Source organism: Lacerta agilis, chromosome 12 (genome assembly GCF_009819535.1).
Source record: "Lacerta agilis isolate rLacAgi1 chromosome 12, rLacAgi1.pri, whole genome shotgun sequence".
Taxonomy (NCBI): Eukaryota; Metazoa; Chordata; class Lepidosauria; order Squamata; family Lacertidae; genus Lacerta; species Lacerta agilis.
The window spans coordinates 53,971,161-53,994,041 of NC_046323.1; the positions used below are offsets into that span (position 1 = coordinate 53,971,161).

The 22,881-nt window shown below is 49.6% G+C and overlaps 2 protein-coding genes across 3 annotated transcripts in view; one reads left to right on the forward strand and one right to left on the reverse strand.

Annotated features, from left to right (window-relative positions):
* LOC117055746 (NAC-alpha domain-containing protein 1-like) overlaps positions 1 to 11,967 on the forward strand; it is a 60,057-nt gene extending 48,090 nt beyond the window's left edge. Inside the window, exons 5-9 of the mRNA XM_033165548.1 lie at positions 741 to 824; positions 5,815 to 5,961; positions 6,954 to 7,085; positions 8,536 to 8,658; positions 11,784 to 11,967. Coding sequence (XP_033021439.1) covers positions 741 to 824; positions 5,815 to 5,961; positions 6,954 to 7,085; positions 8,536 to 8,658; positions 11,784 to 11,798 — 501 coding nt within the window. The 3' untranslated portion in view covers positions 11,799 to 11,967. The remainder of the gene's footprint in view (positions 1 to 740; positions 825 to 5,814; positions 5,962 to 6,953; positions 7,086 to 8,535; positions 8,659 to 11,783) is intronic.
* Positions 11,968 to 15,690: 3,723 nt separating this feature from the next.
* Positions 15,691 to 22,881, reverse strand: part of CCM2 (CCM2 scaffold protein) — a 48,265-nt gene continuing 41,074 nt past the window's right edge. For both annotated transcript variants that reach the window (XM_033165641.1, XM_033165642.1), the window contains exons 7-10: positions 20,555 to 20,612; positions 19,906 to 20,044; positions 18,139 to 18,277; positions 15,691 to 15,991 (exon numbers count right to left, since the gene is read on the reverse strand). In XM_033165641.1, coding sequence (XP_033021532.1) covers positions 15,711 to 15,991; positions 18,139 to 18,277; positions 19,906 to 20,044; positions 20,555 to 20,612 — 617 coding nt within the window. In that variant the 3' untranslated portion in view covers positions 15,691 to 15,710. The remainder of the gene's footprint in view (positions 15,992 to 18,138; positions 18,278 to 19,905; positions 20,045 to 20,554; positions 20,613 to 22,881) is intronic.

Genomic DNA, 22,881 nt, shown 5'->3' on the forward strand with positions numbered 1-22,881 from the left:
AGAACTGAAACCAGGTTTACTGCTATGTAAACCGCGTTTAGAACTGAAACCAGGTTTACTGCTATGTAAACCATGTTTAGAACTGAAACCAGGTTTACTGCTATGTAAACCACGTTTAGAACTGAAACCATGTTTACTGCTATGCAAACCACGTTTAGAACTGAAACCATGTTTACTGCTATGCAAGCCACGTTTAGAACTGAAACCATGTTTACTGCTATGTAAACCATGTTTAGAACTGAAACCAGGTTTACTGCTATGTAAACCACGTTTAGAACTGAAACCAGGTTTACTGCTATGTAAACCACGTTCAGAACTGAAACCATGTTTACTGCTATGTAAACCGCGTTCAGAACTGAAACCATGTTTACTGCTATGTAAACCGCGTTTAGAACTGAAACCATGTTTACTGCTATGTAAACTGCGTTTAGAACTGAAACCATGTTTACTGCTATGTAAACCGCGTTTAGAACTGAAACCAGGTTTACTGCTATGTAAACCATGTTTAGAACTGAAACCAGGTTTACTGCTATGTAAACCATGTTTAGAACTGAAACCAGGTTTACTGCTATGTAAACCACGTTTAGAACTGAAACCAGGTTTACTGCTGTGTAAGCCATGTTTAGAATTGTAGAGTTGGAAGGGACCCAAAGGATCATTTAGTCCAATTCCCTGCAGTGTAGGAGCCACAACTAAAGAATCAGTTTGGATGTTTTAACTGTCCCACTTGCATTTTCCAGGCACAACTAACACACTCCTTGGGAACTGGCGAAGAATCCATTAGCAGAGCGAAACAGAGCAGAAGCGAGAAAAAAGCGCGAAAGGTCAGTAGAGAATCGGGCAGGGAGGGTCTGGGGTGCAGGAAGAGTGGACAAGGAGAAATTTTTATCGACTGTGTAATTCCCTGAATGGTCTGCTGAGGCATGTGGCATCCCGTGAGAAGTAGCTGGTGTCTACAGTACAGTGGTACCTTGATTCTCAAACTTAATCCGTTCTGGAAGTCTATTTCAAAACCAAAGCGTTCCAAAACCAAGGCACACTTTCTCATAGAAAGTAATGCAAAGTGGATTAATCCGTTGCAGACTTTTAAAAACAATCCCTAAATCAGCAATTTAACATGAATTTTACTATCTAACGAGACCACTGATCCGTAAAATGAAAGCAATAAACAATGTACTGCAGTCGCACAATCAATCAATCCTTCAGTAGTGAACTGGGTTCCACACAGTCACAAAAACAAAACGAAGAAGAGGCGCAAAAACGCAAAATAAATAACAAAAACAGACAGACTGCAGCCCAACGCTCCAAACGGAAGTGTGGCACTCAAATCGGAAGCCTAACACTCAAAGCGGAGCACGTTCAACTTCTGAAAAAAGACCGGAAACCGGAACACTTACTTCTGGGTTTGCAGTGTTTGGGTTCCAAGTTGTTTGACTGCCAAGGCGTTTGAGAACCAAGGCACCACTGTACATTTAAATAGCCAGAATCCCATGAGTCCAAGATCACCCATTCATGGAGAGAGGGTGCCTCCAGTGCCTCTGAATGAGTCTACGTACTGAGCTTGTCTCCTTGCCCTCAACATCCTTGGGACTCCAGTTCTTTAGTTCCAAGAAAAGAACCAGGCTTTGACTAGGGGCAATTTGGGGAGCTGCCGCCACTTCCTGCTGTTCTCGTGGCTTGGCCCGATTTTGAGCTCATCGCTGGGATGAATCGCTCCCTCTGAACACTCGCTGGGGTCACCACTGCACGCCTCTTCCCTCTCCCACCACTTTTTAATGAGCAACCTGACAATCGGCTTCGACTGTTGGAGTGAGTAGATGTCATGGCCTGGTTGGACAGATGGGGCGAGGAACCAGCTGGGGAACCCCCAAGGGTAAAGGGCTCAGAGCCCAGAGATTGGTGGTGGGATGACAATGAGTGGTCAGAGGGAGAAGACTGGGAGGAGGAGGTAACAGGGTTTAGTGAGCGGGGGGAGTCTGTGGCAGAGAGAAGTCCAGAAGCAGAGGCAGAAGAGGAGGGAGACCAAGAGGCTAAGCTGAGTCAGGCTGTTGGAGAGTCACATGTGTCTCCCCCCTCCTGCTGCAACAAGCTCCCCTCCCCATCTCCCAGAACAAGAAGAGGGCTGAAATGGGCATAGCAGAGGCAGGCTGCACACCGACTCAGTCTCTGATTGCTTGGAGAAAGCCCTGGAGAGGAGGGGACTTAGATGGCTATGGGGAGGCAAGGACTTTCAGTCTCTGCAACTGATCCTTAGGGCAACATTATCATCATCATCATCATCATCATCATATCAGCACCATCATCATTTTATTTATCATTTATACCCCGCCCATCTGGCTGGGTTTCCCCAGCCACTCTGGGTGGCTCCCAACAGAATATTAATAATAATAATAATAAAGCGACAAAACATCAAACATTAAAAACTTCCCTAAACAGGGCTGCCTTCAGATGTCTTCTAAAAGTCAGATAGTTGTTTCTATTTCCTTGACATCTGACAGGAGGGCGTTCCACAGGGCGGGTGCCACCACCGAGAAGGCCCTCTGTCTGGTTCCCTGTAACCTCACTTCTCACAGGGAGGGAACCGCCAGAAGGCCCTCGGCACTAGAGCTCAGTGTCTAGGCAGAACGATGGGGGTGGAGATGCTCCTTCAGGTATACAGGACTGAGGCCGTTTAGAGCTTGAAAGGTCAGCACCAACACTTTGAATTGTGCTCGGAAACGTACTGGGAGCCAATGTAGGTCTTTCGGGACCGGTGTCATGTGGTCCCAGTGGCCACTCCCAGTCACCAGTCTAGCTGCCGCATTCTGGAGTAGTTGCAGTTTCTGGGTCACCTTCAAAGGTTGTGATGGCCTGGGAGTCAGACTCTGATGCTGAACCTGAGGGATCCCAGCCTGCACAGGATTCCCCGCCTCCAGAACCAGCTGAGCCGGGGCCAGGGCTTGAGCCTGAAGGATCCCCACCTGTGCTGGATCCCCAGGTGCAGGCATCAGCAGAGTCTGCTCTGGCTCCTGGTGGGAGGGAGGACCCATTGCCTGCAGGTGCTCCACTCCCAGCCTCTTCAGAGGAAGCTGAGGCGGCCCCTGGGTCCAGTAACCCACCAGCCTCTCCTGAGCTGCAGAGGCTCAGGACAGAGAGGCGAAGAGAGCTAAGTGCCTACAGGAGGAGTGCTCGCCTCCAGGCCCGGAGGAGAGGCGAGTCTCCGGAGGATTGGGGCCGCCCTAAGCATAGGGCCAGATAAAAGCCAGCCAGACCCAGCCCAAGTTGCGTGAGCAACTTAGTTGCAAGCGTGTGCTCAACCTGCAACCTCGTGCCTGCACCTGCCTTGGACCTCGACCTGCTCTCTGCCTCGCTCCCCGCCAGACTGACCTCCTTTGGACCCCTAGACCCAGGACTGGACTTGGACCTCGCTTCACGGACAAACCCCTGGGGCCAGCACAAAGGTAGCCCCACGCAGAGCGCATTGCAGTAGTCCAAGCGGGAGATAACTAGAGCATGCACCACTCTGGCGAGACAGTCTGCGGGCAGGTGGGGTCTCATCCTGCGTACCAGATGGAGCTGGTCGACAGCTGCCCTGGACACAGAATGGACCTGTGCCTCCATGGACAGCGGTGAGTCCAAAATGACTCCCAGGCTGCGCACCTGGTCCTTCAGGGATTTGGCCAAGGCACGGCCAGTTGCTGACCAGTGTTGTTGAACGTGGTTGCGACCCAGATGAATATTCCCGGGGGGGGGGGGAGAGAATAAGAGCCCCCCCACCTGATGTTAATCCTTGAAGCCCTAGCTGAGGCTGCCCCGAGACCAAGGGGGGTGGATTAGGGCTTGGATAAGGCTGTCTATGTTTGTCACTGCCTTGGGGGATTATCCCTGCTTCTGACACCTAACAGAGGGTGTCTCCAAGGATGGCCAGGAAGGGCGCAGGGAGGCCATGGGTCTTGGCCACTATATGCCCCGCTTCAGAAAGGGGGTCACGAACGTGGGGGATTGCTGTGAGGTCGATATTTTCCTGGAGGTTTGCCTCTAGCCAGAGAGATTAAATGTCTGGCTCTCCTCTCGCCCAACCAATGTTGTAGGGAGTCCAGAGCAGCACCGACCGAGCCAAGTTCCCTTTAAAAATAAAATTAAGAAATCTGTTTGCTTAGAGGCTTTGGAAGGAATTAATAGGGATCCTCGGCTGCTCGTTAAGAAGAAGAATCTCAGCAGGCTCCGGACTTAACCGGTTCCAAACACAGGAAGCGCCTTTCCTCAGCTAATTAGAGCTTGGGAGAGAGAGGCTTGCTTGAGACAGAGAGAAAACTCTCCTGCAGGGTTCATTTGCATCCCAACAACTCGCTGCCTTTGAAAAGTGCTCAGAAACTTCAACTCAGGACCACAATACCCCAAAGATTGCCTCTTCCCATATGAACCTACCTGGACCCTGAAATAATCTTCTGAGGCTCTTCTTCATGTGCCTCGTCCGTGAAAAGTTCGGAGGGTGGCAACACAAGAACGGGGCCTTCTCTGCAGTGGCTCCCCATCTATGGAATGCTCTCCCAAGGGAGGTTTGCCTGGCGCCTTCATTATACACCTTTAGGTGCCAGGCAAAAACGTTCCTTTTTAACCAGGCCTTGGGCTGATCTTATTGACATCCATATGTAAAAGGCGAAAGATTTATACGATCTGAAGAGAAACCAGAAATGTTCTTACTAAGTATTTTGCCAGAAGAAATAAAAAAAGCAAAAAGAGTATTATGTATGTATGGTATAACGGCTGCAAGAGTATTGATAGCTCGAAATTGGAAGAACAAAATTCTACCGACCATAACGGATTGGCAAAATTTAATGGTAGGATATTTACAATTAGCTAAGACAACGGGAAAAATAAGAGGACAAATGAAACAAACAGTATGGGAAGAATGGAGGTTATTTAAAGAATACTTAGAGAGTAAAGGTATAAATGGAATCCTAAAGGCAGATATCGACTGAACCTTTAAATGTTCAAATAAATGAATGAAAAGAAATAAGGAGAAGAAAATTGAGAAACAAATGAATTATATAACTGTACAGTATACTAACACAATAATATAGAATGCAACGAGAATAATTGGAAGTTTAAGTGTAGGCGAAAATTTATTGGAATAGTAGTTATATGTACATTTCTACAAAAAGGTATACAAAATGTATGTATAAAATGTATATGATGTATTGGTATGTGTGTTTATGATTTTATCCAATAAAGAATTAAACTAAAAAAAAAGAAGACACCCATAATCCACAACCCCAGAGTCGTCCGCGACTGGACCTAATGGTCAGGGGTCCCTTTACCTTTACCTTTACCTTACTTCAATTGACACAGGTAAGATCTTTTGAACCAGGTTATCCCTCCTTAAAGGTAAAGGGACCCCTGACCATTAGGTCCAGTTATGGACGACTCTGGGGTTGTGGCGCTCATCTCGCTTTACTGGCCGAGGGAGCCGGCATGACTAAGCCGCTTCTGGCGAACCAGAGCAGCACACGGAAACGCCGTTTACCTTCCTGCCAGAGTGGTACCTATTTATCTACTTGCACTTTGACGTGCTTTCGAACTGCTAGGTGGGCAGGTGCAGGCACCGAGCAACCGGAACTCATCCCGTCGCGGGGATTCGAACCACCGACCTTCCAGTCAGCAAGCCCTAGGCTCTGTGGTTTAACCCACAGCGCCACCCACAGTCCCTCCTTAGGACTCTGTTTATCAGCCAGAGTCCTGTCTCCCCGTCTTCTGAGCATGGCTTTATTCCAACCTTTCTGCTCGGCGATTTTAACAGGCTGTCACTTCCTTGCCTCCCTCCTCTCCTTCCAGGCCATGTCGAAGCTGGGTCTGCGGCAAATCCACGGCGTCACCAGGATCACGATCCGCAAGTCCAAGAACATCTTGTTTGTGATCACCAAGCCGGACGTCTTCAAAAGCCCTGCCTCGGACATCTACATTGTCTTTGGAGAGGCCAAGGTGAGGGAGGGGTGGGTGGTCTCCCGGGGGTTGGCAAGGGCTTCTGAATCCAGCTAGGAGAGCCCACTTGGCTCACTTGCTGTCCAGTAGCATAGGAGAAGGATTGAAGAATTGTAGGGATCCCCAAGGGTCATCTAGTCCAACCCCCTGCAATGCCAGAATTATGGTTGGCGGATCCCCCATTGGAGGGCTGCTGCTGCTGCTGCCCAGGCACATCTTGGTGGGCCGTGTCCCTGTCCTTCCCTGCCTGCCTGCTGCCAGGAGTCTCTGGGCTCTGGTCCCCAGCACCAGCAGAGACTCTGTCTGCCTTACTCATGCTCCCGAGGCTGGGCTGCCCTTCAGTCTCCAGGCTGCTCAAGGGGTCGCATTGGCAGCTTGCCTGCCCCGGGCACTGGCAACCCACGTTACGCCACTGGAGGGTGGAAGACAGACAGACAGACAGAGACACACACACACATCTCTGTCCTCCCAACACCTTTCCACACCCTCAGCTTCATCCGCCTGAGGCAGCCGCCTCACTGTGCCTCATGCTAGGGCCGGAGTTGTTTGGGGAATCCTTTCGCCTCTCGGGAGCCAGTGTGGTGTAGTGGTAAACAGCGGTAGACTCGTAATCTGGTGAACTGGGTTCGCATCCCTGCTCCTCCACATGCAGCTGCTGGGTGACCTTGGGCTAGTCCCACTTCTCTGAAGTCTCTCAGCCCCACTCACCTCACAGAGTGTTTGTTGTGGAGGAGGAAGGGAAAGGAGAATGTGAGCCGCTTTGAGACTCCTTCAGGTAGGGATAAAGCGGGATATCAAATCCAAACTCCTCCTCCTTCTTCTTCTCAGGGTAACCAAATGGGTGCCGTGAGCTGGGCAGGAAACCCAGAGTCTGCATGAGGCCTTTTTGCCAGGTCTCTTGTGCACGTCCAGAGTGGCGAAAAGACTCGTGTGTGTGTGTGTGTGTGTGTGCCCTCATCGTATTTATTCTCTTGCGCTCTTGTCTTCCGCAGATCGAAGACCTCTCTCAGCAGGTACACAAAGCTGCCGCCGAGAAGTTCAAGGTCCCCATGGAGCACTCGCCGTTGATCACCGAAGCTGCTCCCACCCTCACGATCAAGGAGGAGAGCGAGGAGGAAGAAGAGGTACGGTGGTTTGGTTGCAGCAAGCCAGGAACAAGATCTTGGGGTCATGAAATAGGGCTGGATGAGCTCCCGTTTCAAAAGGCAGATTCCATGCTAGTAGGGATCACGAGCAAAGGAATAGGAAATGCAGTGGTACCTCTAGTTGCGGGCTTAATCCGTTTCGGGGTGCCGTTCGCACCCCAAAAAGTCTGCAACTAGAGCGCCGCTTCTGCGCATGTGCGCGGTGCAATTGAGTGCTTCTGTTCATGTGCGCGGGGCGAAACCTGGAAGTAAACACTTCTGGGGTTGCTGTGTTCTTAACTTGAAAAAACGCAACCTGAAGCGGCTGTAACCAGAGGTATGACTGTAATACTGCCAATATCAAGCCGATACACGAAACCGCGGTGCAGCCGCATTTGGGATCCTGTCTACAGTTCTGTTGGCCTCACCACAAAAAGGCAGTGTTCGAAATTAGCCAGGCGCATTTTGCACTCGGCTATCTGCCACTTGCGACCTAGTGAAGTTGCCTGGGTGCCAGGATACTGCCCGACATCTCCACCATCTGAGGAATCCTTGGATCTGGACTGTTTTCACACGCTAATACCCCACCCTGTAGAATTCTGCCAGTTCTATTTTTATCTGCACAATTGGAATGAATTTCAGGAACCAGAATGCTGTTTGTGTGCAGCCCGAGCACCGTTAAGAAATGCAATAGCTCAGTGAGAGACGATCTGCTTTGCGTGCAGAAAGCCGCAGGTTCATTCCCCAACATCTTTTCCAGGGAGGGCTGGGAGATTATTTTTATTATTATTAGTTACTCATATTATTGTTTATTTAATGTATTTATATCCTGCCTTTCTCCCAAGCTGGGATTCAAGGCGGCTTCCGTCATTAAAAATTAGCGCTATAAAATACAAAGTGATACAAACCGAACGAGCCAAGAGCAATAATTAAAATACTCCAGAACACCTTGAAATCCAGTTTGCCCTGACAGCAGCATCCTCTGTGCCTTCGTTTCCAAAGGCTTGCGTGAACTTGTTGGCGGAAGGATAACCGGGAGGGAGCCAGTCTGACCTCTCTTGGGAGCGAATTCTACAATATGGGAGCCACCACAAAAAAGTCTCTCTCTCTCTCTCTTGGGTCACCCCCAGCCTTGCCTCTGGTGCTAGTGGGAATGAGAGAAGGTGGAATTTTGGCACCCAGGCCGGTTCATGTAGGTCAGGCATGGCCAAACGTGGCACTCCAGATGTTTTGGGACTACAACTCCCATCATCCAGTGGTCAGGGATGATGGGAATTGTAGTCCCAAAACCCTGGAGAGCTGCTGCCGGTCCGTGTAGTCTGTACTGAGTAAGATGGACCAGTGGGCTGACTCATTCCTGTTAGGGAGGTACATAAACACAGGAGCGGATCTGTTGACACCCGGCTGGGATCTTCTGTTTCTAAGTCTTCCTCCTCGTCTCTCCTGGCAGGTTGACGAAACGGGGCTGGAGGTGAGGGATATTGAGCTGGTCATGGCCCAAGCCAACGTGTCTCACCCCAAAGCAGTGCGCGCCCTGCGTCACAACAACAACGACATTGTGAACGCCATCATGGTGAGTCTCATATGTGCAGGGAAGTGGTGTGTGTGTGTGTGTGTGAAATCTGCGAGATGAAATCCTTGGGTTTTTGGCCCCTGGATGGTGCAAGGCGACAATTTTCTCAGCCTTCGCTGCTTCTCCTTTGGGGTTTTTGACCCCCTTGATCCAAAACATGTGCTTATGACAGGAATGGTGAGAGCTGTTGTCAGGGATTCCTTAGTTGCACTTCCTGCATTGCACAGGGTTGGACTAGATGACCCTCAGGGTCCCAGCCAAACTCTGTCATTCTCACCTCTAGGGTGGGCATCTATAGTTGAGAAAGGCCTCACCTTTGGGGGAAAGGGTTTCTGGATCTGGCAAGTGGGTCCGGATCCTCGTCTTTCCTTCATCCCCTGCGGGGGCACCCACCTGTCAATCAGGTGGTGTCACAATCACCTGGCCACCAGCTGGTTGTTAGGGCTTGCAAAGCACCACCAGCTGATTGTTAGGGCTTGCAAAGCACCATCCGTGGTGCCATGCAAACTCCCTGAAGAGGCGCTACTGAAATTTGAGAGACCAAAGTCTGTCGCTGCAGTCAACAAGAGGCATTGCTGTTGTCTCCCACCCATAGGGTGGAAATGGCGAGGGTGCCACTCTGGGGTCTCGTGGGCTCTGCACCAACCCAGCATCAGAGCAGGCCCCATGGCCTTTGATTCCTATTTCAAGTTGATCTGATTCTTCCACTATCCCCTGCCTGTTTCTGGTAATATAATTTATTACTTATACCCCATCCATCTGGCTGGGCCTCCTAGACAAGGCTGCCTTCAGATGTCTTCTAAAAGTCAGGTAGTTGTTTCTATTTCCTTGACATCTGATGGGAGGGCGTTCCACAGGGCGGGTGCCACCACCGAGAAGGCCCTCTGCCTGGTTCCCTGTAACCTAACTTCTTGCAGGGAGGGAAGCGCCAGAAGGCCCTCGGAGCTGGACCTCAGTGTCCGGGCAGAACGATGGGGGTGGAGATGCTCCTTCAGGTATATTGAGCCGAGGCCGTTTAGGGCTTTCAAGATCAGCACCAACACTTTGAATTGTGCTCGGAAACGTCCTGGGAGCCAATGTAGGTCTTTCAGGACCGGTGTTATATGGTCTTGGCGGGCACTCCCAGTCATCAGTCTAGCTGCCGCATTCTGGTTAGTTGGTAGTTTCTGAGTCACCTTCAAAGGTAGCCCCACGTAGAGCGCATGGCAGTAGTCCAGGTGGGAGATAACCAGAGCATGCACCACTCTGGTGAGGCAGTCTGCGGGCAGGGAGGGTCTCATCCTGCGTACCAGATGGAGCTGGCAGACAGCTGCCCTGGACACAGAACGGACCTGCGTCTCCGTGGACAGCTGCGAGTCCAAAATGACTCCCAGGCTGCGCACCTGCTCCTTCAGGGGCACGGTTACCCCATTCAGGACCAGGGAGTCCTTTACACCAGCCTGCCCCGTCCCCCCAAAACAGTGCTTCTGTCTTGTCAGGATTCAACCTCAATTCCCTCCTTTCTCCTGATGTAGATCTTCACTCACCCCTTCTCCCCAGGGTAGGAGGCATTTGTGGTTTGCATCAGGTGCCAGTATGTCTTGGGCCAGACCTGGCTCTGAGTGTTCTGCCAAGCCCAGATTATATGGGGGAAGTGTGGATGGATATTTAGATGCGGGTGATCCTGTGTGCGTGCGCATGCATGAATCTGCATGCGCTGGTAGCCCTGCGGCCACAACAAACTGCCACATGGAAGCGTTGTCAGTGGCAGGGATAGGAAGCGCATGGTCCTCTGGGTGTTGGTTGACTCCAGCTCCCTGAACGCCTGAACACTGGCTATGCCAGAAACATCTGGAGTGCCAGAGGTCTGTCCCCCACATCCCAGCAGGGGGAGGGTGATCTCTTCCAGGACGAGGGTCACATTCCCTTCTGGGCCACCATCCAGGCCAGCAGTGGGCAGAGCAAGGAATTATCCCCCTTCTGCGGCCAGCTGGTTTCTAAACAAAGCCCTCTCCTGTCCTTCATTCGGGGAAGCAATAGGCATGGTGGGAGTTCAAGGACAAATTCTAGCCAGGCAGAAACCCTCTAGGAGGGTGCGAAGCAGGGCTGGTAATAGGCCTCCCAAGGGCTGCACTCCAGCCTGCAGGAATCCTTCAGTACTATAAATTCAGGGCCAATGGCCTCTATTCTGTGTCAGGTGATTTTGTAATTCTCCTTATTGCCAAGGTATGGGGCTGTCAGCGCTGGTGCTAGTTTTAGGGGGCCCTGGGACAAGACCCCCTTCCCCTTACTGAGATGGCATCCTTAACGGGAACTGCTAAAAATGAGCAGATACTTTTCTCCTTCCTGCAAAAGGGGTGGGAGCCTTTGGTTGGGCTGCAGCAGCTGCCGATTTCAGTAAAAGGCTTCAGGGAAGGGCTCTAGCTGGTTGGTAGGTTACAGGTTTTGCACACAAAAAAATATCCCACATTCAGTTGCTGGTGCCTCCAAGTCCTGGTTTCAAATCCTGCCTCAAACCCCGAGAGCTGCTGCCAGCCAGTGTGGGTGATACTGAGCTAGATGTGCACATGAGCCAATTGTTATATTCTTGGTTGAGGGGCAGTTAAATGTTTGTGTGTCAGCCAAGCCACCTGGAAAGTATTGTGTGCCATAAAGGTAAAGGGACCCCTGACCGTTAAGTCCAGTCGCGGACGACCCTGGGGTTGCGGCGCTCATCTTGCTTTACTGGCTGAGGGAGCCGGCTTACAGCTTCCGGGTCATGTGGCCAGCATGACTAAGCCGCTTCTGACGAACCAGAGCAGTGCATGGAAACGCCGTTTACCTTCCTGCCACAATGGTACCTATTTATCTACTTGCACTTGACGTGCTTTTGAACTGCTAGGTGGGCAGGAGCAGGGACCGAGCAACAGGAGCTCACCCCGTCACGGGGATTCGAACCACTGACCTTCTGATCAGCAAGCCCTAAACCACAGAGCCACCCGCATCCTATTGTGTGCCATAGAAGTTTAAAATATGTGGTGCTCAATCCAGGGCAATCCTATTAACACAAGGAGCTGTCCCCTCTCAATCCTGCAAGGGGTGTGTGTGTGACACTTTGCCACTTTTGTATCTGCAACATCCCTCTCTCTTCTTCTCTTTTTGTGCAGGAGCTGACGATGTAGCGACCGGTTGGCAAGCCCCCCCAGCCTCTGCCCCCCCACCCCTTCTGTATAGATGCACAGTTAACTCATATCCAATACAGCTGTTGTTTGTTAGGACTGCAAATAATTAGTCCCGACTATTCTGCATTGAAAATGCTGCTCAATAAACGGTATATTCACTTGAACTGCACACAGGTTTCAAGAGTGTCTTCCTTCCGAAGGGCTCAAAGTTGCGTTGGGAACTGCGGTCTGTCTGTCTGTGGTTGTGGTTGTTTTTACACTGTGTTCAGCCTTGCTGGCATCCTCTACAGAAGAACGGGCAGACTTAGGTCACTTTCCTCGTACCTCCTCCCCAAAATGCAGTAGTTTGGCATTTGTGGGTATACCGTTAGCCAAGAGAGCTAAACCTTTGTCTCTGCAGCTGGAAGCAGCAATGCTTTTGAATATCAGTTGCTGGAAGCCAAGAGGGCTGAAGGGCTTGAATCCTAATTAGCCATCTGGCTGGGGGCTGAGCATCTAGCAGCCTTTCTCCAGCCATTGTAGAGAGTGGGTCATAATCCTGATTTATAGGAAGGGGCGCTGGCCAACCCTAGTTTACTCAGCTCTGGGAATAAGCTGAATTGTCCTGTTGTTCCTTTGCCACCCTTTTGGACCCTCGCTGGTAGGCACTGCTGTCAGGCACCTCCTGTCTCCTGAACTATGCAAGCTGGTTGTTCTAGGAACAACTGCTTAAGAATCGGTGGCGGAGCTTGATTTTTTCCTCTGCCCTCCTCATCCCTTTCCCCCTGTATGCCATGGCTACAATCTAGAAACAACAACAGACAGTCACGGTATCTGTACCTCAGATAAAATACAAAACCGTGTAGATCTCTGGATAGAAATATATTAATATGGAACTAAACTGACAATATCATCATACAAAAAGCATTCATAGATATTTCCTCAGAGGCAAAGCCTATATATGCTTTAAACCATCAAAGTGCAATATACAAAGTGCAATATTTGTTGTTGTTCTTCAGTCGTGTCCGACTCTTCGTGACCCCATGGACCAGAGCACGCCAGGCACGCCTATCCTTCACTGCCTCCCGCAGTTTGGCCAAACTCATGTTAGTAGCTTCGAGAACACTGTCCCACCATCTCATCCTCTGTCGTCCCCTTCTCCTTGTGCCCTCCATCTTTCCCAACATCAGGGTCTTTTCCAGGGAGTCTTCTCTTCTCATGAGGTGGCTAAAGTACTGGAGCCTCAACTTCAGGATCTGTCCTTCTAGTGAGCATTCAGGGCTGATTTCTTTGAGAATGGATAGGTTTGATCTTCTTGCAGTCCATGGGACTCTCAAGAGTCTCCTCCAGCACCAGAATTCAAAAGCATCAATTCTTCGGCGATCATCCTTCTTTATGGTCCAGCTCTCACTTCCGTACATCACTACTGGGAAAACCATAGCTTTAACTATACGGACCTTTGTCGGCAAGGTGATGTCTTTGCTTTTTAAGATGCTGTCTAGGTTTGTCATTGCTTTTCTCCCAAGAAGCAGGCGTCTTCTAATTTCGTGAAGTGCAATATACAAAGTGCAATATACAAATCTTGGAATGATGGGAGTCTGAGTCACTTTGAATAGCTTAGCTATGTTTAATATCCTAGTTCTGATTTGATGATAAAAGTCCAGACCTTGACGAAACTGCTGGTGAAACGGGAAGATTTGAAGCTGGTCACCCATCGGGAGGACATACTCACATGTTTGAGTGACTTTGTGTAACCTTCTCCAACATTGGGGGGATGGACCCATGCGTCTTATAGACTTTTGCATAACCATCTTTAACATTATTTTTGCACTTTGTATATTGCACTTTGATGTTTTAAAGCATATATTGGCTTTGCCTCTGACGAAATATCTATGAATGCTTTTTGTATGATGATATTGTCAGTTTAGTTCCATATTAATATATTTCTGTCCAGAGATATACACGGTTTTGTATTTTATCTGAGATGGCTACAATCTAGCAGAAGTTTGGATCTCTCATAGATGCTTCAGTTGAGATTCCCGCATGGCAACGGGTTGGACCAGACGTCCCTTCCAACTCTGCATTCCTATGGTTCTATTCAAAAAGCAGGATTTGGGGACATCTTGTAGCAAGAGCTATCCGAAACTGTGATGCAGAAGAAAGCGAGCCTTTCTTACAAAAGGACAAGTTTAAGAGGTGGCCAGGGAGGGAGGAAGAGGAGAGGAGGACGGCCCTGGGGATTAAGGAGTGCTGGTTAACCAGCTTTGCTGATGAAATACGAAGCAAGAGAAACTCAATTTGGCTGAGTGGGCTGCAGGTGACTGTTTCACAGCAGAGAACTGCAAATCGCAAAGGGGGGAAAGAAAAAAAGAAAATGTCATTTCCCATTGTGGCTGTAAAAAAACAAACAAAAAAACCCAAAAACCAACACACTCGGGATCCCCATTCAAAGAGCTAAAATAGTATACAGGTCAGTTTATAGTAGCCAGCAGAGACCTTGTGGCATGAAATACATATACAAAAATAACTGTGCATTTATATGTATAATATATACAACACATATACATTATGTATATATTTCTTCCACTTCTGGTTCCTGTTAAAAAACGAAAACGCACACAAACAAACCCCAAAATCGAGAGATCTACCCCAACACTTTTAGGCTTGCTGTCAAAGTCTCGCACTCGAAAAACCAACAGACTCTGTGTAAAAAGTCCAAGAGGATCTTGAATGCCCAAGTTACTGTTGTCTCAAAAAATAATAATAATGGAAGAATCTACTGTAGGCTGGCACTGGGACCGCCCCACCCCCGGTCCAGCTTCAGGGGTCCGAGACCACTGCTTTGCCAGCCACAGCTGCCCTGCGCCCAGAAAACTATCCTCCCTGCGCAACCTACACATCCCAGGTAGAAATGATAGCACCATATTCCTGGCACCACTTGCTGAGGGTAGGGGGGGGTTCGTGTATCCATGTCCTTCGACCAGGGTAAGGAAATGTCACGACCTGGTGCAGTCAGAAGTCAGGATGGGGAGCTGTTTGCTCAGATGTGGGCAAGCCAGACTCGGCTGGTGGCTTTGCTCTCCCTGCAGAATACGACCTGCGGGTGCTGCTCTCGACTGGAGTTATCACGTTCAAGTTGCGCTCGCCCCGGCCCAGCGGCAAACGCCGAGGCGACAGCCCGTTTCAGCCAGGCTGCTACAATACGGCCGAGCCGAGGTTGCCAACGTTCTGGCTTGGGAGGAGGAGGAAGGAAGCTGGCCAAAGCTTGGGGGCAAGGGAAGATCATCTCTTGCCGAGGCCTTTGCCCGCAACCAAGCAGGCAAAGGGCTCGGCTCTGCGCAACCAAGGCCACCTTCTGGTCTGGAACAGAAATGTTAGGACAAAACACCTGGGGTGTTAAGTTAATTCACATTGCAAAGAACTTCATCGGAAAGTAACAAACACACACACACACTCGCCTGCCCCTACCCCGGGGGGGGGGGAACAAAAAGGTTAGAAATGTCATGTGCAAAAAAACCGTAAACCGACTTGTCGAGTTCTCGCGGACTGGCTGTCCTTGGCAAAACCCGGCGCTGCTTTCCCGTCGGATTCATGGCTCTCCAATGGTTCCCACCCACCCACCCTGCAAACGCTCTCCCTCCTGCTGGGGGCTGATCCTGCCAAGCCCCCTCTCTCCATGGCTTGCTCCTTCACAGAAGAGACCGTCGCCCGTGAGGTCAAAGGGCCCCTCTCTCAAAGGGCCCCCGGAAGAAGGAAGGTGAGTCACAAGGGAAATCTTCCCTTTCCGCTTCGCCCGGAACCAAAAACGTTCCTATTATTCCCAGCAGGGAAGAGGAGAGTGTGTGCACGAATGAGCGAGCAACGGGGCCTGGGTATTCCTGGCGGGGGGAATTGCCTCTTCTTTTTCTCTCTCTCTCTCTCCCCCCGACCCTTTCAGGAAGAATCGTGGTCCATGCTGCACCCGAGAGCCTCGATGTCGTTGCTGATGTCCGAGATCATGCGGTCCCACTCGTCTCCCTCCGAGGGTGCAGACTGGTCGTCCGAGCTCCCCGCGGCTCCGTTGCCATTGGTGGTGGAGTTCGAGGTCGTGCTCACTGTCCGCCGGTACCTCCCAAAGCTGTCGGTGATGATGCCTCGCCCGTCCTTCACGCCAATCGTCTCCAGGAAGTTCTCAAAGTATTGGCTGTCCTTCTCCGGGATGAATGGTCTAAGGCCTTTTTAGGGGGAGAAGGGAATGGAACAGGGAAGAGACGGCGGTACAGTTAAAAAAGAGGAGAGGAATAATGTTAAATTACTTTCTAAAATGTATAGATGAACAGGTCAAATTGGTGAGGATCATAGCTGTCAAGTTTCGGTTTTAAAAATAAGGGATCAGCAGTCTCCCCTATCCTGGGGACAGTCACATGTCAGTGGTGGGTGGAGCCAGAAGCAAAAGTGGGCGGAGCAGCAATGTAAACTCCAAGCGGGCTCGGGCTCGGAGCGGAGCAAAGAGGAGGGCAGCCATGTGCTCCGCGCAATGGAGCCCCATCGTCTTCTTGTCTGATCCCATCAAAACAGGACAGGAAGCAGCAGCTGCTCAAAGGCAGCCAGGCTCCGCCCGCCAGCTAACCCTATTGGCCGGCTGAGGGGCTCGGCGGCAACGGATAGGGGCTGATGCAGGGGGAGGAATACACCCCCTGTAAGCACGGGAAACGGCTCCCACTTGCTTTTAGGGCTGAGGCTTTTCTCTCCAAGTAGGCGAGGTCTTCCCACCCAGTCCCTGGCCAGCAGGGGAGGAGCTGCTTCCATTAAAAACGGGAAATTTAAGGGAAATAAAAAATAAGGGAGAGCAGCGGGAAACTGCTTGAAATAAGGGAGAATCCTGGGGAAAACGGGATACTTGACAGCACTGGTGAGGATACACTGGGCAAAGGATTTGGGACACAATATCTAGGTGGCAGATTGGGAAACATTATGGAAAAGAGGTTTGAAATTTATGGCATGTTACGCCTTGAAAGAAAATTATATGAAAATGATGTACCGGTGGTATTTAACCCCTACGAAGTTGGCAAAAATGTATAGGACAAGTACAAATACCTGCTGGAAATGTAAAGAAGAAGTTACCTTTAATCATGTGGTGGTGTAAGGTAATAAAACCTTTCTGGGAGGTGATATACTGTACAGTCATACCTCGGGTTACGGCCGCTTCAAGTTGCGTGTTTTTGGGTTGTGCACCGCGCGGAACCCGGAAATACCAGAACGGGTTACTTGCACATTTCGGCGCATGTGCAGAAGCACTAAATCGCACATGCGCAGAAACGTCGAATCACAATCCGCGTGTGTGCAGATGCGGTGCTGCGGGTTATGGACTCTGCGGGTTGCGAATGTGCCTCCTGCATGGATCGCATTCACAACCCGAGCGTCCACTGTATGATGAAATGAAAAAAATGCTTAAAGTAACCTAAAATAACCAGAAGCTTTTCTATTAGGAATTACAGGCACTGACATCCCAAAAGAAAACACTATTTACCGTATTTTTCACTCCATAGGGCGCACCGGACCATAGGGCACACCTCGTTTTTAGGGGAGGAAACAAGAAAAAAATATTTTTCTGGTTTTCCTCTTCTAAAAGCCCTGTTTTTTTGAGGATCAGCTAAAAGTTTTGCAGCTTTTTTGCAAAGGGAAAAGCCCTGGTTTTTTGAGGATCAGCTAAAGGTTTTGCAGCTTTTTTTGCAAAGGGGGAAAAGCAAAGAGGAAAAGCCCCATTTTATGGGTTCAACTCACATTTCTGCAGCTTCTAAAGGAAAGGGAGCCTTTTCTACAGTTTCCAGACATATAATCCAATCAGCCAGTCACATGTCGCTGGGGAAACAAACAACCTCCCTCTGCAGCACATTCAACAAAGGAGAGCGGGGCTGAAAGGGAGCCGGGACTCTTATCTCCCTCCTGATCTCTTGCTGATCAGCTGCTGAGCGGGGTCCTTTCAACACCCCCTTTTCTCTTTGTAAAATAAAAAGCATGGTCCTCTTTTGGCCCCCGGGCAATTCAGCTCCAGGGACCGCCATTCGCTCCATAAGACGCACAGATATTTCCCCTTACTTTTTAGGAGGAAAAAAGTGTGTCTTATGGAGCGAAAAATACGGTATGTATGTGACAACAGCCACATGGATGCTAGTAGCCCAGAGATGGAAAGGAGAGAAAGTCCCTACCAGAGAGGAATGGTAAACCAAGCTGATGGACTATGCTGACGGCAAAACTGATGGGAAATCTCAGGAACCAAGAGGACAAAAACTTTATAAAAGAATGGGAAATTTTTATAAGTTACCTGTATTTAGGAGACCACTGTAAGCAGATGGAAACGTTAGCAGGAGGGGACACTCACCCAGCAGGAGGAATTTCCGGCTATCCCCATAGAGCTGTCGCAGACTGACGCAAAACTCGTGTATGGATGCCCCGTTACGGTATTCATGCAAAAGCATGGCAAACTGCTGGATCTCGTGAGAGGAGAGTTTTGTTCGTAGCTAGGAAAGAAAGGGGTGGGGTGGGGAGAATGAAAGCTAAATCGGCGTTGAAAGAAAAGGGTGTTGAAATGGACGCTGCAGTGTCTTTAGTTTGATTTTTCACGTAACGTTAGGAAAGATCCGCGATGAAGGTTTACGTCCCAGGAGGTGAGGCAGTGGTTAAGCTCACAGCCGGCTAAAACTTAGGAAGAACTTTCTGATAGCCAAGAGCTATCAGACGGTGTAAGAAGAGTTTGGATTTGATATCCCGCTTTATCACTACCCTAAGGAGTCTCAATGCGGCTAACAATCTCCTTTTCCCTTCCTCCCCTACAACAAACACTCTGAGAGGTGAGTGGGGCTAAGAGACTTCAGAGAAGTGTGACTAGCCCAAGGTCACCCAGCAGCTGCATGTGGAGGAGTGGGGAATCGAACCCGGTTCACCAGATTACAAGTCCACCGCTCTTAACCACTACACCACACTGGTAACGAACTACCTCAGAGTGCGGTGGTGCTGTTAACGTCAAGGCTGCAGGTTTGATCCCCGTGTGCATATTCCTTCACTGCTGGGGGGCGGGGGTTGGACTTGATGATCCTGAGGGCCCCTTCCAACACTACAATTCTATGATACTATGCACCCACCACATGACAGCCTTTTACATATTTGAAGACAGCTACGGAATCATCTCTCAGCCTCCAACATTGCTGACACTCAAGCAAAGCTGTCCCCACCCAGATGTTTTCCAGCTGTTTCAGACTCTACCTCCTAGTGTCTGATGGAGCAATGCAGGACAAGAATGAAGGCTGCCGAATGGATCTGGCCAGAGGCCGAACTGGAGAAAAGACTTTTGTTTTTAACTGTGTGCCGAGGAAGAACTCCAGAGTGGAATTTTAATGGGGGGAGACTGGACATGTACTCTGTCAGCTATTTATGGCCGCAGCCCGTACGCTAGTTGGTGGAGAGCGGAAGGAGTGGAATGTGACCTTGTACCATCCAGATAAACACTGCAAAGAACTGTACAATGGAATTAATAGTAATTAATTCTCCCAGCACACCAGGTCTGAAACAACAATGTGTATGAAACTGATTTTATACTTATAAGATGTAACAGGGACGCTGTTTGTAAGGAGGAAAATGCGGTCAGCTGCAAGAATGACCCAACGAAGACGGATGAATGACAACTGAACGCTAAATAAGAAACGATGCAGCTGTGGCAGGAAATGGTCGGCATATGTTTGCAACAGAAGCGGGAAACCTGATTTTTGAAAATTGTATTAAATTAAAGTAATTTGGTTGGATTTGTAATAATTTAGAAAATAATAAAACAACAATAACTGCAGACTCCACCTCCTAGCTGGCTGGGAAGGGCCCCAGGCAGGAGCAGGCAGGCCTGGCCCATGCCACCCCCAAAATGTTCTTGGACTCCCATCAGCCTCAGCCAGCACAGCCAGTGGACTGGAGCATGATGGGAGTTGTAGTCCCAGCACCAACCGGAGGTGACAGCATTCCCACCACTAAGGAAAAGAAAGGGATTCCAATGACCCCCCCCCCCAGCTAAGTGTGTGACAAGCCCCTTGGTCCCCACCCCACCCCCCAAAGGGGACCAGGATTTCCCCGGGGAGAGGAAAGCCTTCCTCCCTGCCCCTACCGTCATCATATAGTCCTGGAGCAGCTCTGTCGCGGTGGTGCTAAGCTCGCTCTCGCTGGCCGCCTTGGCGTGGGGAGATGGCTGTGCCGAGAAGGAAGAAGGGGAGTTGCCACCGGTCTCCAAGGACTCGGGGAAAGAACTGGAAATGCACAACAGGTCCACGCGTCACCCTCACTGAGCCGAGGGGCCTTCCATCTCCTCCTCCCTCCCCGTCAGTTTTCCTTTCGTGCTGCGTCCGTCGGGTTGTATGCCTGAGGGTTCGGGACTGAACTGACACCTGCCCCCCTTTTTACCTGGTTCTGGAAGCCTTTTTTTTTGGCTGAAGATTTGGGAGGAGGGGGAACTGTTTGATAAAAAAATGGAGGCGCACTCCATTGTCTCATGCCGCAGGGGACGGCAGCGACTACTTTGGGAACCTAGTAGACGTTTGACTTACAATTAAGCAAGATACGGATTTTGTGAAATAAATACACACACACGCCCAGTGCTATTTTTCTAGAAAAAGAGGCGCTGGATCTCACCATGAACGCCTCCCTTGTTCTGCTATATTAGCAATGGTGCCTACCTGGGAGGTGTCAGAACTGAGTTCCAGCTGAAAAAAAAGTCCTGCAGGCACCCCATTTTTCCCTGCCGCCCTAAGTATACTCACAAAGTGCTTGCTTCCGTTTCGTAGGAATCTTTAACATCCACTTTTGTAGAAGAGTCATCTGCAAGGAAGGAGAGGGAGAGGGAGAGAAGAGCTATAAAAGGCAAGCCGCATTTTTCGCTCCATAGGACGCACCGGACCATAGGGCGCACCTCATTTTTAGAGGAGGAAACAAGAAAAAAAAACTATTTTTCTGGTTTTCCTCCTCTAAAAGCCCTGTTTTTTGTATTTTTTAGTTGTTTTTTTTTTGAGGATCAGCTAAAAGTTTTGCAGCTGTTTTTGCAAAGGGGGAAAAGCAAAGAGGAAAAGCCCCATTTTTATGAGGTTTAACTCACATTTCTGAAAAATTAAGGAAAGGGAGCCTTTTCTACAGTTTCCAGACAGATAATCTAATCAGCCAGTCACATGTCGCTGGGGAAACAAACAACCTCCCTCTGCAGCACATTCAACAATGGAGGCCTGGGCAAGAGGGCGGGGCAGGAAGGGAGCCGGGACTCTTATCTCTCTCCCGATCTCTTGCTGATCAGCTGCTGAGCGGGGTCCTTTCAACACCCCCTTCTCTCTTTGTAAAATAAAAGGCATGATCCTCTTTTGGCCCCTGGGCAATTCAGCTCCAGGGACCACCATTCGCTCCATAAGACGCACAGGTATTTCCCCTTACTTTTCAGGAGGGAAAAGTGTGTCTTATGGCGCGAAAAATACGCTAGGTTTGGCTGGCACATGGCCTCTCCTGTGGTGGCCCCGAGGCAGGTTCAAACAGCCAGCAAACTTGGGATCAAAAGCTGCCAACCCTCCTGAAGGACAAAGCGGGCACACACAGATTCCCCTAAGAGTGCAACAGGAAGGACAAACAGGTCCAGACCTCGGAGGGTTGCTGCCAGTCAGAGTAGTCAGCTGGAGGCAGCAATGCTTGTGGATGCTGGTTGCCTGGCTTAGGTAATGCGCTTCCCATTGAGGCATGTGGGTGAAGAGGATGCTGGACTAGATGGGCCATTGGCCTGATCCAGCAGCATCTTCTTAGATTCTCAAGACAGTGGTACCTTGGTTCCCGAACAGCTTAGTTGTTGAACCCAAACAAGTTTGCAGATGTTTTTCGGAAGCCAAACGTCCGACACGGCTTCCAGTTGGCTGCAGCAGCTTCCTGCAGCCAATCGGAAGCCGCGCCTTGGTTTACGAACGGTTTCGGAAGTCGAACGGACTCCCGGAAAAGATTACGTTTGAGAACCAAGGTTCCACTGAATACATTTAGGGATTTATGTATTTTTTAATAGTTGGATACGTCGTGTGTCTTTGCTTCTCAATCTGATCCTTTCACACTGTTTTGCATGTACTGTGGTATTTTATGCATTGTGACTTGCAGTTGTTCTTATTGGTTGTGGTTTGGCAATTAGTTACTGTAATTCTTTATTTATTTATTTTCTTGAACTTATATACTGCCCTATACCTGCAGGTCTTAGGGCAGTTCGCAGAATAAAATCACAAAATACATAACCAAAATAAAATCAATAACCCTCCACCCCCCCCCCCAAAAACACATTTTAAAAGGACATAGGATGTCAATCTGCCAAAGGCCTGGTTAAAGAGGAATGCCTTTGCCTGGCACCGAAAGGTGTATAATGAAGGCACCAGGCGAACCTCCTTGGGGAGAGCATTCCACAGATGGGGAGCCACTGCAGAGAAGGCCCCGTTCTCATGTTGCTGTCCTCCAGACCTCTAGTGGAGGAGGCGCACGAAGGAGGGCCTCAGAAGATGATCTCCGGGTCTGGGTAGGTTCATATGGGAAGAGGCAGCCTTTGAGGTATTGCGTTCCTGAGCCGTTTAAGGCTTTACAGGTCAAAACCAGCACTTTGAATTGGGCCTGGAAACTAACTGGTAGCCGGTGCAGTCAGACCAGGATCGGCGCAATAGTGAATTTCTGTTTTGCTGATGTTTTGAGAGTTAATTCTATCGTGTACTATGACATTCTCATAGATGACTTGTCAGGTTTTCTGGGCATCTTAGAGTTAATGATGCAAGAGGCGTTCTGATCCTGGGAGCCTTGCCCACAGTAATAAGGGCACTTTCCCTCTGTCTAGAAAAGGGGAGGTTTGGTTTCACTTTCCCCTTACTCTGTGACTTTCTGCTTACTGATGTTGTTGTATTTTCTGATGTCCGAGTGAGAACGCTGCAGACATGCAGCTCGAGTCTGTAGGACATTTGTGTGTGTGCTACTAAATAAAGCTACGTTAGTTTAGTAGCACTGGTGTCCGTTATTTCAAGACACCACGAAGAAGCAGACCTCAACAAGCCATCCTATCCTGCGTTTTACTCCGCTACTGACGAAGGCTAAG